This window comes from Amblyomma maculatum, chromosome 6 (genome assembly GCF_055883805.1).
Source record: "Amblyomma maculatum isolate TAMU_Amacu chromosome 6, ASM5588380v1, whole genome shotgun sequence".
In the NCBI taxonomy this organism is placed as follows: Eukaryota; Metazoa; Arthropoda; class Arachnida; order Ixodida; family Ixodidae; genus Amblyomma; species Amblyomma maculatum.
Window position 1 is genome coordinate 33,852,836 of NC_139349.1, and position 16,043 is coordinate 33,868,878.

At 45.0% G+C, this 16,043-nt stretch overlaps 1 protein-coding gene across 1 annotated transcript; it reads right to left on the bottom strand.

The window, feature by feature from the left end:
* Positions 1-872: 872 nt before the first annotated feature.
* Positions 873-16,016, bottom strand: LOC146185458 (uncharacterized). The gene is made up of 6 exons (XM_084606405.1): positions 15,858-16,016; positions 14,911-14,973; positions 12,546-12,656; positions 5,672-5,733; positions 3,216-3,379; positions 873-1,135 (listed from the first exon to the last, which is right to left on the bottom strand). The coding sequence occupies exons 1-6, from the start codon at positions 15,872-15,874 to the stop codon at positions 1,031-1,033; spliced, it is 522 nt and encodes a 173-aa protein (XP_084462531.1). The 5' UTR covers positions 15,875-16,016; the 3' UTR covers positions 873-1,030.
* Positions 16,017-16,043: the final 27 nt, after the last annotated feature.

A 16,043-nucleotide genomic window follows, 5' to 3' on the forward strand; every position in this document is an offset into this window, starting at 1 on the left:
TCAACATGAAATCAAGCTAAAACACCGCCATTTAACAATAAAATCCAAAGCTTGGTGTGCACAAATCGAACTTCAAAATTCAGCCCATCTCTTGCTAGCATAGACGTAGAATTCTAGCGTAGATAGCAGGAGAGGCATACATTCTACAACAGCTCGTAGAAATTAGTTTCTCACTGCACCGACTGTTTCCTCAAAACCAAATGTTTCTCCTTTGCAAACGTTCATGGCACAGATTAAGAGACTATCCAAAACAAACCACGAGAGCCTAACATTTAAACAGGTGCACCATGAATATGTACGATATTCGAGTGGTCTATGGCAGCTATGAGTAAAGCTGATCTGTTTGCACAGCAGGAAATTCGAATTTCACAGGCGGGATAAATGCTTTTTTTAAGTCCCTCTCATTCAAATGTCCGGAGACAAATTTGACTTCATGTACCTCTCCAGGATAGGCATTGTGTTCTCCTCCAGGTTCAGATGATTTTCACCCAAGTTTACAGAAAATGGAAGCGAAAAGCACTTCATGCTTATCAGTTGTTTTGAACAGCAGCCACAGCGTCAAAAATGTACTCTAAAATGCCGTGGCAATAGGTTACATTCTGCTTGGAGAGGCCAGCTTAGGCAATTAAAAACTGCAAATTGATTTCGAGAAAGGGAGATGGCACAGTAACTGCCTCACTTCACAATGTATACCCCAAAAGCGCTGCAAAAGAAAGAAGCAACGGAGAGAAAGAGGAGTGAAGCACTGTTTTCAACGCACCAACACGACTTTGCCCAGTGATAAGATGGAGCCCAGTTCCTTCTTTTTAACTGCAGGCAAAAGCAAGTTGATATCAGCTGCAAAAAAAGAAGAATGCAAGAAAGCGGCACAGTTACTGCAGATCTTTTATTGCCCTTTAGCAGATGCCAGGCTGTAACTGTCCCATGCCTTTCTCCTCTGTGCGCTTCTTCCGCCAGTGTGAAAGAGCCTGAATCACTAGAAATTTTAGTTGCGAGAATGGGTGCTGTGGGGGGCGCACTGAGTCTGGGTCTACTTGAAGGCCAACACCGCTCCTGTAGCCAGGCTGAGGGCGATGACAAAGTAGCCGGTTGCGTAGAGTTCCTTAAGGCCAAACCCCAGGCCCAAATCCCAGGCCTGTAAGAACATGGCACTGCATGAACTACACAGTTCACAGGTGGCTGGCTGTACAATAACTGTACTACATATATTGGTAAACATTTCAGGTGATATTCCAGACTACATTTCGATAGAGTAAAAAATGTTCTGTAACAAAAAATAATGCCATATAGCAAATGTAAAAAAGAAAAAACAATTGCAGGACACTAATTAGTAAAACATTTAACTAGACTAATTGATTAGAACTTTGTACAGTGCATTCTGATAAAATCAAACCTTCGGTTCACTCAAACTGACAGCTCTAGTTCAGATAACTTCAAAGGTACTTTTAAAAAAGGCTCCTCCCCTACACAAGTTCGAATTTTTGAGTCCCATTGTTTACCTTCTACTCCATCACATTTAAACACATCATTGTGATTACATGCTAGTTGGTAAATACCAATACAATTTTTATGACAAAGCATTTCTATCTTCCCCTGTGCTGTTGTGCACACAGACCTAGAGCTCTCCCAGTGTAAAACATATTAGTAATACTGACATTGCACCGGTTAGAAATGACACCAGGTTCACATCTCTGATGTTGAATGACGCCGAACGTTGCCAAATGACAACCGTCACCAAATTTTTAGTGTCACTAAATCTGGACGCCTAATCTTTAAAAAATCTGCGCAAGTCAAGTCACATATGTTATATCCCATGACGCTAACTGAGAGACCCTTCTCTAATAAGGACACGACACCCAGCACGCCACAGTTGCAAGGAAAGACTGCACAGTTTTCTCCAGCCATTGTAGCTAAAGAAAAACTTGCCCTGGTCCACAGTTGAACTTTGGGCCCTTCCATCCCTTCTACGATCAATATATCTATTGAATAAGTCAACCAGGATGACCGGTGGTTTGCAGGGCAAAGCCAAATAGACGTGCTAAAACTAACGTGTTCCAGTACAATCACCCTAGCCAAAATGATTTTCATACAATGGAGTAATTGCTGCTAAAATCCTCTTGACTGCAGTCACACAAATGAAAAGAATAGAATAACTTTTTATTCATGCAATTTGACAAAGCATTCTTATGCAACTGCATGGCCGTGGAAGGATGGATGCCAATATAGTATTGGTAATCTCGTTTGAAACTCATTCACCAGATGGGATTCCTGCAAACACATTGTTCCTGCTTCAAGTTGTCAGCTACTTTGGTCTCGCTCTGCCATTGCTAGGCATTCTGGTAACTATACTTGCTGGACTAAGTTCATGTCTCATAAAAAAATTTAACAGTGCACATCAAATAGGACACACAAGTATAAACAACTGCACAAATCCTTTCTGTTGTGTCAGTACGTTTGTTTTTCATTTCCACTCTTAAAGTTATTTTTATAGGCCCTGGCTCCCGTGGAAGGTAGTGACAGCCACAGGCTATGTATGATTGAGAGTTCAAATCTCAGACCAAGACAAGTTCCTTAAGCTAACAAGATTTGAGAAACCTGCGTGGGTTTTCCCTGACGTCATATGGTTCTGCTCAGATGAATATCAACAGGCAACTATGCCACTGCCAGAAAACTACCCAGAAAAAACTATGTGCATCAGAAAAATTTCCTAAGCACGCTGCAATAACCTATTTTGATGCAATGCTTCAAAATGAGCGCCTCGGCAGATTTACACACACAAAAATGGCAGAAAAATAAGTCAATAAATTAAATTTAATGCTATGCTCCTGGAAGTGGCACAAGTAAACTTCTGCACCCTTGAGGGTCTGGCAACTCACTGGCTCACAAATAAAACAAAACATGGACTTTCACACATGTTCTACCACACCACGACGGCCCGGCTTTCTGCTCGTGACATGCCTCGCCACTGCAGCAGCAAAGGCTGCTAACGGCTGCAAACATTTCGCACATGTTGAAGTCTTTGCATCCCAATGTCTGTATGGCATGGAGAAATAACCTGTCACTGGAACACTGGCAATAATTGACAAAGTTAGCCCCACAGCTCAATTTGGGCTTGCCCACTGTCTAAACACAGCAATGTGGTGAAACCTGTCTACATGCAGTCCCTTCCATCTTGACGACCACAGAGTAATTTGCCAAAGGCAGCGTCTACAGACCATGTGGCGCATGCCATTGAAGGTGTGGTAGCAGAGGGCGAAGGCCAGGCCCAGCTTGACTGGGAAGGTGAGCACGGGCGAGATGTGCATGGCGCGCAGGGCTTCCACGTAGTGCGGGAAGTGGTGTGAACACACCAGGGGCATCACTCCCAATCCATACACAACTGGGAATTCGGTTCAAGACCAAGAAATGAAACTGAAGTTAAATGTCTGGTGCTTGCGACGCAACGCTATAAACAGCACTGATAACACACTAGTTTTGTGTATGGCACCTCAATGCCACTAACCGCTACCTACAGTAAAGCCTCGTTAATTCGAAGTCATAGGGACCAATAAAACTATGCATAAAAACGGGTTTCAAATTAACTGAACATCGCAAAAAAATCTGGCCCAGGCAAAAAGTCTCATTGCGAGAACATGCTGGGTGTACATCCCTCCACCCTCAGCCTTCATCTATCAATCATCAATGAAAGCAGGCAATCACTGGCGATCATGACACCAACTTTTAGCAGTGTTCGCTTCAAAGGGCGTTTGCTGCTATCACATGTTCCAATGATTTTGTGGCAGAGGACGGCACATGCCCCAATCACGGTGTGAAAAAGTGCACATACTGAAAACCAGCAGGATTGCGCAACCGGACGAACCGAACTGCCAGCACACCTGTCAGGGTCACTGGCACTCCGCATGAGTTAAAATTATGCAATTGCCGACTGCAACCCATAAATCCATTTGTTACCACAGCATGCCACGAATACAACTAACGAATGAAGAATGCGACCCACATGCAGGCAGCTTCGCAGCATCTCTACGGCAAACCCGGGGTGCACCTCTTGGACGGTCTGCCCTCTCTGCCACGAGGGGGCACGCATATCGCGTCCACAGTTACTCCTGCACGGTGCCCATAGATTGTCTTGCCCATGGCCAGGCTGGAGAGGGGAAGAGTGTGCACACCGCTGTCTCCAGTCTGGCCGTGCCTTATAGTACCCACGGCTACGTTGTAGCGAAGCAAGTCTTCACTTCTGCAGGGGCGCTGTTGTGCCACGGTCATGCCTAGGACATCTGACCACTGCCTACCAGTGTTGTGCCAAGTTGCTGAGCCCACAGCTCTTGCCACCAGTTTTGTGATCTAGAGCTGCTTGCTCCTTTAGTTGTAGGAATGAATCCGAGCCAGCGCCAATGGGATGAACAAAAGGAGACCTTATACACTATTTACAAGGCATTATTTACAGTACAAGATCTGCACAGGGGCTGAAGGCTACCAGCCACACACAACTGTTCTCACACAGCACTCGCTGGAGAGACTATGATGCGTCCCATGCTCATGAAAGTCTCGGTCTCCAGCGGCAGTGCTCTCGCTTATAAAACGTGGGAAAGCGTTGGCACTCAAATTGTCCAATCCGGAGGCAGCACTTGACGGTGGCCTGAGAGGTCTAATCTGTGAGCGCGCTGATCGTCCTCTTCAAATCTGCTGCGACGCGAAGGCATTTTGCCAACAGGGGACCAGCGCCATGCTGTCTGTGAATTTGCGGGCGTGTTTCAGCATGAAGCTAGCCAATGCTTCCTTGTGCGCTGCTGCTTTGAGGTGCAGCACAGGGGCTTGTAAAGGGGCGTAGGAGCGTTAGCAGGAAAAGCTTGACGTTTGGCTCAGCTGGAATCCAAGTGGCTTACCCGGGCACAACCGCACGCTTCGGCGGTCGGCAAGCTGTACCACAGGGTGGTTTTCTGTGCTAGAAACTGTAAGGTTGGCACAATGGCATTTCAAGCATAAGCATCGCTTTGCGGTTTTGAGGTGCCGTCACTCCACTGGTTTGTGGCAAAATCGGGATCGAGCATTCCAACAAAGCACCGAAAACTTCGAATTAACAGGGCTGGTGTCAGCAGCCAGGTCAAACTGTACGTTTAAATTCACATTACAAAATACGGGATTACTGAAATTCTTCGAATTACCTAAGATTTCGAATTATGCAGAATCGAATTGTCGAGGTTTTACTGTACTTGCATGCACACATTCTGAACAGTACCTCATGGCTATGTATCTAGTGAACATGGAAGCATGTGTGGCCCGTGACACATACATTTGTGAGCACCACGGAGGATGCGCAGCTTGTCGGTGGTGTTCCAGCCCATCTGTTAAGAATTCCCCTCCAATGCTCAATCACAGAGCCTTTTTCAGACCATTTTAAGACTGTTGCTTCAATCAGTTTTCATCAGTATTCCATTCAGACAAGTACCTTTAAAACAGTAACAAATGGCCTTTCAAGGCCAGCAGAATAGAAAACTAACATATCAAGCCCATACAAAACAAAACTTTACTACAGAACTCCACTAGGAGGAAACAGATTTTCCTTATTTGCATCAGATAAGGTAAGAGGCAACCTTTGCATGTGCATCTGCTACATGCTTTACCCTTTTTTCAATGCACAGAGTTTCATATGCAAGCTTTGGGAAATACTCACATGCTGCCATGCCACAGCCAGTTGCCCTGTGGGTCAGCGAGAGCATTGAGGTCATCTGGGGCCTGTAAATAAACATACTTAAAGTTGGAGTACTGGTGCTCTGGAAATTTAAACAAAGCCAATAAATGCACAAATCAGGTTGCTTTCAAAACATTCGCCTGCAAGCATTTTCCCAAAGAACATGGCACAACTGTACTTGCAATGAGACTAAGTCGTCACTTTCCACCTTTAAGCAGCTTGTTTTTTTCTAACCATATTGGAAGCAGTAACTCTTGATCAGCCAGTGAATCTTCATGTCATTATGACAAGTCATTATGTAGTACATTCTCTTTTTTGTCAAAATACACAAAACTGATGCACTCAAATGCTTTATTATTACAGTAGAACCCCTTTATAGTAAAGTCACTGGGACCAGCAAAAATCTTTACTATATCAGTTGTTGGTGAAGACATGGTCCTGAAGATGCTGTCTGGTAGTTAAATGGGCACTTACTGAACACGTCTTGTTGCTTAATGAAAAAAAAAAAAAAAAAAAAACACTGAAATACCTTCCATCTCTCCCTTATCATCTCTTCGTGCAATTTTTTTCAGTTATAAGATTTTTTACATCTTGTGGAAGTACCTCTTAAGCATAAATGCAAAGTAGCTAGAAATACAACCAAGTATGATTTAATATGAAAACTAAAGCCTTGCATGAGCACTGTGTCACTGTTTGCTGTTTCTGTCCTTTAAAAGGCAATAAATCATAAATGCGTGTGGCAGTCAAGTGCTGCAAGACCGTAAATGCTGCATCTCCACTTCTTGCCTCCACTGCCTCATGTTTCATGCTGCACAGTGATGTGAATTTTCACCCAGTTCTTCCGTTTCCCTTTTTCTTGCTGAACTTTTACTATCCTTTACTTTCTGAACGGACCGCACCGCCTCCTTTCCATGTTTGTAGACAGCTTTACGGGTTTTTTTTTCCTATGCGCTGCGTGCTTTCCCTCACGGCTCCAAGGCCTCCGTAAAGTAGGCTTCTCCTGAAAGCCTAGTGGTAAAGCCACTTAAAAGAACACTTCGTATTATTTTTCTGTTCTCAAATACAGCAAATCTTTGCCTCCCGATTCTAGGTAGTGCGTGGGCGGCGATGTCATATTGTGGGAGTCGTAGCCGCGGCCAGGTGCACTTTACTATAACCAAATTTTACCAAAAATGTCTACAGTTGAATCCCGCCACAACGAAATTTCCGCGACAACGAATAATTTTTTATTCCCCGCGAGTATCCTATAAGAATTAATGGCCTAAATTTCTCTGCACAACGAACCATTTTTGCAGAGCGTTTCCGCTTCAACGAAATTTTCGCGTTCAAAATCGAAACCGAAACTAGTTTTATTGGCGAGAAGTCCAAGTCAAATCCAAAGCCACATTAAGCATGAAATCACGTGATTGCAGTTCCGCCATTTTGGCTTTGTGTCGTGGTCGCGTTGTTCACTCGCTGCCTTTCTCTTCGACAACGACGAGTTTTCATCCGCAGGACACGATGGCAACGCAAGTGAAAAAACGCAAAACTCTTTCCCTTGAGCAAAAAGCTCAAATAATCGCCCAAGCAGAAAGCGGAAGGAAGAAAGCGGCAATTGCTGAAGACTTCGGAATTCCTGCAAGTTCGCTGTCAACGATTCTAGGCAATAAGGACAGCGTGAGAATGGCACTTGCTTCAGGCACATCCTCGAAGCACAAAAAGGTGACGCGGCCCCTCCATGAAGAGTTGGACAAAGCAGTGCATGCGTGGTTTGTGGAAGCACGAGCCAGCAACGTCCCCCTGTCCGGAAGCATCGTCCAGCAGAAAGCCTTGAACTATGCATGCCTACTTGGCATTGATGATTTTAAAGCCAGCATTGGCTGGCTAAACCGTTTCAAGGCCCGCCATAACATCGTTGGAAAAGTGTTGTGCGGCGAGTCAATGTCAGCAGACGTGCACGGAGCAGCTGCTTGGAAGGCGAGTAACATGGCCGGAATTTTAAGCAACTTCGCGCCTGCAGACATTTACAACGCCGACGAGACCGGGCTATTCTACGAGATGTTGCCGGCTAGGACGCTCGACTTCAAGGGGCAGCGCTGTCACGGCGGCAAACACAGCAAAAAACGCATCACAGTGCTGCTTTGCACAAACATGGATGGCTCGGACAAGCGTCCGCCGTTAGTCATAGGCAAAAGTGCCAAGCCGCGCTGTTTTAAGGGAACTCGTAGCCTACCTGCGCAGTACAAGGCGAACAACAAGTCATGGATGACCCGCGCTATTTTCACCGAGTGGATGATGGCATTCGACCGCGACATGAAGCGGCAGGGCCGTAAAGTTTGCTTGCTTTTGGACAATTGTTCAGCGCATCACTCCGACGAAGTCAAGCTCACTAACACGGAGCTGAGGTTTTTCCCTCCCAATTGCACGTCTGTCTTACAGCCTCTCGATCAGGGCGTGATTCTTAGCCTGAAGCGCGCTTACCGCGGGAGGTTAATTCAGCGGCTGCTTTTTAACACTGAAACCGGCCGAGACACGAAGGTGGACTTGTACGTGGCACTGCAGGTTATGTCTGCTGCCTGGAGCACACTGGGGCTCTCAGTAATTGTGAACTGTTTCAGGCACGCCGGATTTGCCGAAGGTCGACCCGTACACTCTGCTGGCCTAACACCAGGCGTTACAGACGACGACGAAGAGGCGTCACCGGCTCCGGGGATCGCGGCCGCCTGGAAAACGCTGGGAGAAATAGGAACCGTGCCGCCTAATCTCGAGCTCGACGAATACATCGGCGCTGACGCTTGTGTTGTTGTTCACGAAGATGTGAGTGATGAGCAGATCATAAAAGCTGCCCGGAATGATAAGGACTCTTCCGATGAAGAAGACGACGACGTACAGGAAGCGCCGGCTGCGGCAACCGCCGTACAGGTGATGGACGCTTTTGATGTCATCAGGAATTTCGTTGCTGTCCGAGACGACGATGTTGCAATGGGTTTGCTGACCGAGTGCGAAAATCGCGTGACGGCGTTGCTCGCCGTGAAGCGTAAGCAAACCAAGCTTACAGATTTTTGGCATTAAACGCCTTTGCTGCTGCTTGGGCAATTCTTTCTGCGTTTCACGTCAAATTTTTGCGATAACGAAGTTCCGCGAGAACGAATTTTTTTTCGTGCACCGTGAATTTCGTTATAGCGGGATTCAACTGTACTATAAAGGGGGGAAAATGTACAGTTGTCTATGGAAGATGAACTGGGACTTCAGTTTTACTTTACTATATCTGAGTTTTTACTATATCAAAGTTTACTATAATGGGGTTCTACTGTATTATTTTTGCAGCTTTCTAAAAGCCTGAAATATAATGAAACATATAGGCAGTGTCTGCTAACCAGAGGCTAAACTAACAAAGCTGCTTAACAGGCCAATCTGCTGTCAACAGATTTGCTGGCCATTGTTCTGCCCTAACAGTGCATAAATTTTATGATAAGATATTACTGTTGTTTGCCTTTTTACAAGCCGCTCAGTTATTCTCTCCAAAATTGCCCCTGCTGCTGTTTGTGGCCCTTTAAGGCACCCGCTGCTACTAACTGTGCAGGAAGGAACTAGTTACCTTTTCAGCATGATGATCGCACATTCCTTGCTAAAGATGGAGATGTTCAGATGTTACTTTATTAATGTTTCCAGGTCCCTTTATAAATGGCAACACAAGTAATTCACAATATTTAAGCTTCTGCAATAGTCTCCAATTACCTACACATCATCCCACTACTTGCAAAAGTGTGTACCACTGTGACAGGCACACGACAAAAGTGCTCAGTATACAATTCATATTTGTGGGGATCGATCTCCCCTCATTCCCATTAATGTCGGCTTTCCCCCGTGGTAGTTACTCTAGTTATCGCGAGATGGCGCCAGCGTCGTAGCAGCACAAGCGCCACCCCTGTCCTTGTGACTGCGCACGCAGGAAGGTAGGAAGCTCACTTCGGCACTGGAAACTCGACGCGAGCGGATGCTCTCTCGGGGGAGCTCCGCAGTTGCCAGCAAGGCAAAGCCTTGCATGACTTATTCCGCCTAGTCGCCCCGTCTGGCCTCACAGTTTATCTCCTGCCCTGGCGTGGGCGAACATTCGCCTATAAACTTACTGGTGAGTCGGACGACCTAGATTCATTAGTGTGTTTTATAGCTAGCTGGCGTTGTTGTTATGGCAGCAATAAATGCCTGTTTGTTGTCAGCACGTGTTGTTTCTTTGTTCCCAAGAGCACGGCCTGCAGCGGTCGGTGTACGCTCGGTAGCACAAGTGATCACTGGGTGGGGTCGGCGGTTTGGACTGTCAGCTGCGACTAAGCGGGGAAATAGTATTTATCCCCCTATTAAAGCCCTACATAGTTTAGCCTTTTAAAAACGCAGCTAGCAGCAGCTGAGAAAACTATATATGCCCCGTGCACTGCCTATAGGGGCGCCACTGAAAGCTGCCTAGCGGCCGTTTTTAAAAGTCGTTCCGGTAGACGAGTTGCCGCTGCTCATGAATCGCTGGGGGCATTGTCGCAATTCACAGCAGCGATATTTTTTTTTTCAGCTCCTGCCAATCTTTTCTACGGCGGCCTGAAGCATAAAATTAAGGTTGGTTTTAGTGTGGAAGTGAAAACATTGATGATGCTGCAGCCATTCGGGAGAAACTAATGCGTACACGCGCTAGTTGCCCCCTATAAACAAGCGCTAAATAACCAGCTGCAATGTTGAGCCCTTATTTACAGTGGTTATATGCTGCATCTACTGGTCACTATACTTCAACAGAATGATCGCTGTCCTTATTTTAGCCCCTTGACTGTTTCTGCCGTACAGGTACTGTAACCGCATTCCGTCCCGCGGTGTTTTTGCAGTTCGGGTACTGCGCTGAGCGTATAGCGTGTAAAAACATTTGACACTAGGGGTGAATTTTTTTCGAAATATTCGAAACTAAAAGGGTTAATTTACATTCCCTTGCTTTGCAACCTCTTTTAATATGTGCTCATATGGTGACGCCCCTCGATCCAATATAAGGGGCATTCTGCGCCACTTGCTGTTCAAGCTGGTTCAAGCTGAGTAAAGGTAGACCTACTGAATTCGAGATTCAAACGAGGTCCGACAACACAATTGCATTTTGATCTTAATGGGCGATGCTTAAATAAGCAACTCCATGTTTAAAGCACCCCCACGAGCTTAGCTATAATGATGGATTGGATCGTGGCAATGACACGTTTCATAGGGATACAGTCGGAAATGGGTGAAACGTGATAAAGCGGATGCTTACAAGTTCCTCTTCATAAAGCTTATGCGCATAGGTAAAAGGAAAAAATATTTAGAGATGCGGCTCTAACAAGCATTGCTTATAGGCCATAAACGTAGGCACCATGTGCTTGGAGCACAGTGTTTAATTCATTAAATCTTGTACCTGGCGTTCATCTTATCCGTCTTTACTTTGCACTCAGGACTTATGAATGGCTTGGAAAATCAAGTGCCACGAAAATATGGAGCACTGCACTAAGTGAATGAACTGTTATATGCAGTAACCAACATATTTTGTTTCCTGTATGGTGCACCTAAACGCAATCGGTAGCGATCGTCAGAATATTCACAATGATGCACTGATACTGTTTGAAGTGCTTTCATATCGAAAGATATAAAAGCAGGAATGACAAGCGGCTTGTTAATGCAAAGTGAACTCGAACAGTACACTCGATCGTATTGCTTGCTAAGGTGGGACGAGTAATACAACCTTCAAAGTGTTTTTCTTACAGCTTTTGAACATTTACCCAAGGGAAAACTATTGCTGGAAATGTCGCATAGTTTGTGTCACAGTGCACTGGCAGCGAATTCTGTTTATGAAACGTTGCAGGCATCACAGGAAAACGAATTCATCGCGCACGAGGACTGCATAGAAACACAAGTCTAGCAGACGATGCGGCCGGCTCCGCTCCTGGATTTACTGCCAACTCTGCAACCAGCAGTGTGGCCGTCACGGGGCGTATACAATACAGGTACACATTTCAACAGAGGTACGCCTGTGAAAGCATAATAGGGGCATCAGTAAATGTTTGAATTCCAGGGTGAAGGTAACACATGCATCATACTAGGGTCCATATTTCAAGTTTGCGTCGTTTTCAGAAGTGCCACTTTCACCCTGACCTTGGGTCATCAGACTGGTGAAGAAGCCAGAACCAAACATCAGTTTGTTGCCATTACTTCTGATTCCGGCGTTTCTACCAATCAGATGAGGGTCAAAAAACAGCTAAAATGATGTGAATTTGGCATGTGGGCCTTAGAATTTTGCACTAAAAATCGGGGAGTGTGCAATAAAGCCAAATGATGGCAATACAAAACTGCCCTCTAAATAACCTTTAAAAGAGAAAGACAGCATCTTTTGTGTCATGGGATGACTATGCCTGGCTTGTCCACGGCTGTCTCACTACAGAGATATCCGAGAGAGAGATTTCATCAAGTGCGATGCACAGCTTACATCAATTTAACTGACAACCAAATGAACCGCCCCACACGTTGCCATAATGTAGGATGACTACATTAAGCACTGCAACAAGTGAGCACACTCAATCTTTTCTTTTCCACAGCATACTATGTACACCTCCAGGGTAGAGGTAGCACTTTAGTGCCCACTGGCACCATTACAATAAGGCACTGCATCAATGACAACAGCAGCATGAGGGCTTTGGCTAGCCAGTTGTCACTATTAGCATTCATGGCGCAGCAATTAAACACAGATGAAGAGGGGAAGGTACACGAGTGCTAGAGTATGCAGTGATCGTGTACTGTCGTTGCTTCTCCTCTTCGTCCCTGTGCAGTTGTTGCACTAAGGACGTTAGCAGTAACACATTTAAAGAAAAGATTTCCTTACGCATAGATGCTCAGATGAGGAGACAGTGGCCTTTTGAGAGACTTATTCTTGTTGAAGAAGTTGTCAGTTGCTGCCACCTGCTTGGGGCTCATGCCAGACATGGGGGCAAGGCTAGCAACAAAATAGAGAGAGGGAAGATTAACAAGACAACTTGCTTCACCATATCAAAAGGCAGGCCAGTTGTAAATTGAAGAATAGAAGGATAAAAAGGTATTGAACCACTGGAAGCTATCTCACTCAATACCTGGAAGCTATCTCAGTGTCACTCAGTACCATTGTACTACTGGCCAGCAAGATTGGGAATGTAAATTTCCTACAATGCATGCCTCTTGTGATCAAAGAATTTTATTACTGCTCTTTCAAAACTGAAAGAATGATGGCAGAAAGACTATTAAAATGTGACCTACAAGTCCCTTTCATAAGGTTCAAGACTGTGGGCTACTAACAATGACAAAGCCTGCCATAGGTCGCCACTTGCAGGAGCTCAGCACACCTTAATCACCCAAATGTAGCTCATGATGATAAAACTACTGCCATACTACAGTATCACCATGAGACACATTTGAATGCATAATAAAAACACTACTAAGGTCAATGCTTACTTATAAAGACAAGGTTCTTAACTCTTGCAAACAGCTATGCAGCTTTCAGTTTTCAGCTCCTCCCCAAAGCTCAAACTGCGCTTACCAACACTTGGCAATAGATGCGATGAACTGCTTTCAAATACACAGTATGTAGGAGGCAGAGGTCACAGATCAAATAAAACAAAACAGGCAACACAAGAGCATGCAGTACATGCAACATTCAGGCAAATAGTTCACTGTGCCATGAGTACTATACAAATGGCCTCGCATATTACAGAGGCCAAATACTCACCATGAGTTTACGTAAGGCTGTATGCATAAGATGTATGCAACCAGGTGTTAGTGACCACAGTATAATTGTCCAGTTGAAAAAAAAACAAAAAAACAGTGGATCTAGTTGGGTGTTCCTGTGGCAAGGTCCCAATTATGTTTTTGATATCAAATAGAAAGACAAATGAAAACATTTGCTGCTGGAGCATTGCAATTGAATTTATCAACTGGACTGGACAATCTGAATGTTATAATTGGTTTTGACTGTATCCAGTTGAAATAAATTGGTTCAATTTGTGTATTTAGTTGGTAGGTCAATTTGTTTATGGGCTTGAACATCCCAAAGCGACTCGCTATACTCAGGCTATGAGAGACGCCATGTTGAAGGGCTGCATTTCGATCAACTGGAGTTCTTAAATGTGCCCTGACATCATACAGTATAAGGATGCCTTGAGCTTTGCTTCTATAGAAGCATGGGAGCCGCGACGGGGTCCATACCCGAGTTCCTTGGCTTATTAGTCGAGCGCCCTAATCACTGAGCCACCATGACAGCTGTAGTTGGAACCGATTGGACTAGATCGGGCATTCCAATAGGAACAATAGGAGCCTACAAGATTAACCGCGTGTGCAAAACTTAAGTGGGTGCTGCCATGGTGGTGCTGTGATTAGGCCACTCAACTGCTGTGCCCGGATCGAATCACAACCACGATGACCGTATTCAGACGGAGGTGAAAAGAAAGGCGCCCGTGTACTGTGCAATGCTAGTGCACATTAAAGAACCTGATGTGGTCAAAATTTCCAGAGCCCTCCGCTATGGCGTCTCTCATAGCCTGATTTGCTTTGAGATGTTAAACCAAACTTAAATGAACTTCAAGTGGGCCACATGCAGCACGCACGACACATACCCCATAGAGACATTTCATACTTAAGAGGTGACAAAACACCAAATGCTCAGTACGTGTGCATTGAAGTAACTCTTCTCTTCTGATTTTGTGGAGCAAAGTTATTGTTTTTAATTATGACTGAAGTGATGGTGGAAACGATAAAAACAACTCAGCAGATTAAGCTGCCAGTATTTTTTTACAAGCATCTATTATTTCGAAAATAATCCAGCAGACTAAGGTGTTTTCTTCTTCTTTTTTTACAAAAACCTAGTTGTAGAGAGTTATATGCAGATCCCACTTAAGGAAATCACTGTTAATTGGATTTTCCAATTGAAAGCTCCAACAAGAGTGTCCAATTGGACCTAGTTGGATGAGCCAGTTATAACTCTTAGACAGTCCAAATGGAAGTAAGGGAACCAATTCAGCTGCCAACTTGGTTTGCCGGTCCAATTGACTGACCTATTGAGTCCATTTAATTTCTATCCGATTCAAATGGAATGTCCAGTTGGATCCAATGCTTTGATTCTGTCTGGGTAATGATTCGAGACCAGAGTCACATCCAGCATATTTGCACATTGAACATCCTTGTTCGTAGAGTCCATATTTTAAGGTAGAAGTGGAAATTACCAGGCTGTGGGTAATGCCGTCATTGGCCTCAGAAGCGACAGAGGATTTGCTCTCTTGGCAAGCCTGAAAAGCAAGGGCAAGAGTGAATCATCATCATTAGCCTGACTATACCCACTGCAGGGCGAAGGCCTCTCCCATATTTCTCCACTTAACCCGGTTCTGTACTAGCTGCATCCACTTGACCCCTGGGAACTTCTTAACCTCATCCACCCACCTAACTTTCTGCTGCCCCCTGCTACGCTTTCCTTCCCTTGGAATCCAGTTTGTTACCCTAAGCGACCATCGGTTATCCTCTCTTCGCACTACATGTCCTGCCCATGCCCATTTCTTCTTCTTGATTTCCACTAAAATGTCAGTAACTTGAGTTATTTCTCTGACCCACTCTGCACGCTTCCTATCTCTTGATGTTACCCCTACCATTTTTCGTCCCGTAGCCCTCTGGGTTGTCCTCAACTTGAGTAGAACTCTCTTGGTTAGCCTCCACGTTTCAGCCCCACAGGTGAGTACAGGTAAGATGCAACTGTTGTATACTTTCCTCTTGAGCGATACCGGTAAGCTGCTAGGGTTTAAGCTGTTTCAGCACATAACACGTGTTTCGCATTCCAACTGGCTGTCGATTACAAAATGCTTTCAGACGGCCTATAACAGCACGCCTGATCACACAGAAGAGCTGCACCTGGGCACTGAAAGTTAGCACAATTAAAAAAAAAAAAAAAAAAAAAATGCCCTTGCCGCGTAACTGTAAAAAAGCCAGAAGAAAAGCGTAACAAGGCAACCACCCACAAACGCAAAGAAGTTACGATGCATGCATTGTATGCAAGAAGATATCCTCAAAAGCACTGTTCTTGCAGGCTGGTGAGGGCACGACGGGGCAACGACGCACGGACCGGGTACCGGTTGCTTTCACATTTGATGTCTGACATTTTATGCTGACATCAATAACTCACCTCATAGCATATGCCATGACGAGTCTACAAGGACCGGAACAAATGAAAGGTCAACGTTATCCCACTGTTTGGGAACAAACTGAAGTGCAACTGAGGTCAACGAGTAAATCGAAGACCGAAATCAATTGTGGGACAGTTGGATTGAATTGGATTGGATCTGCGTAGATTTTACTTACTACATTGTAG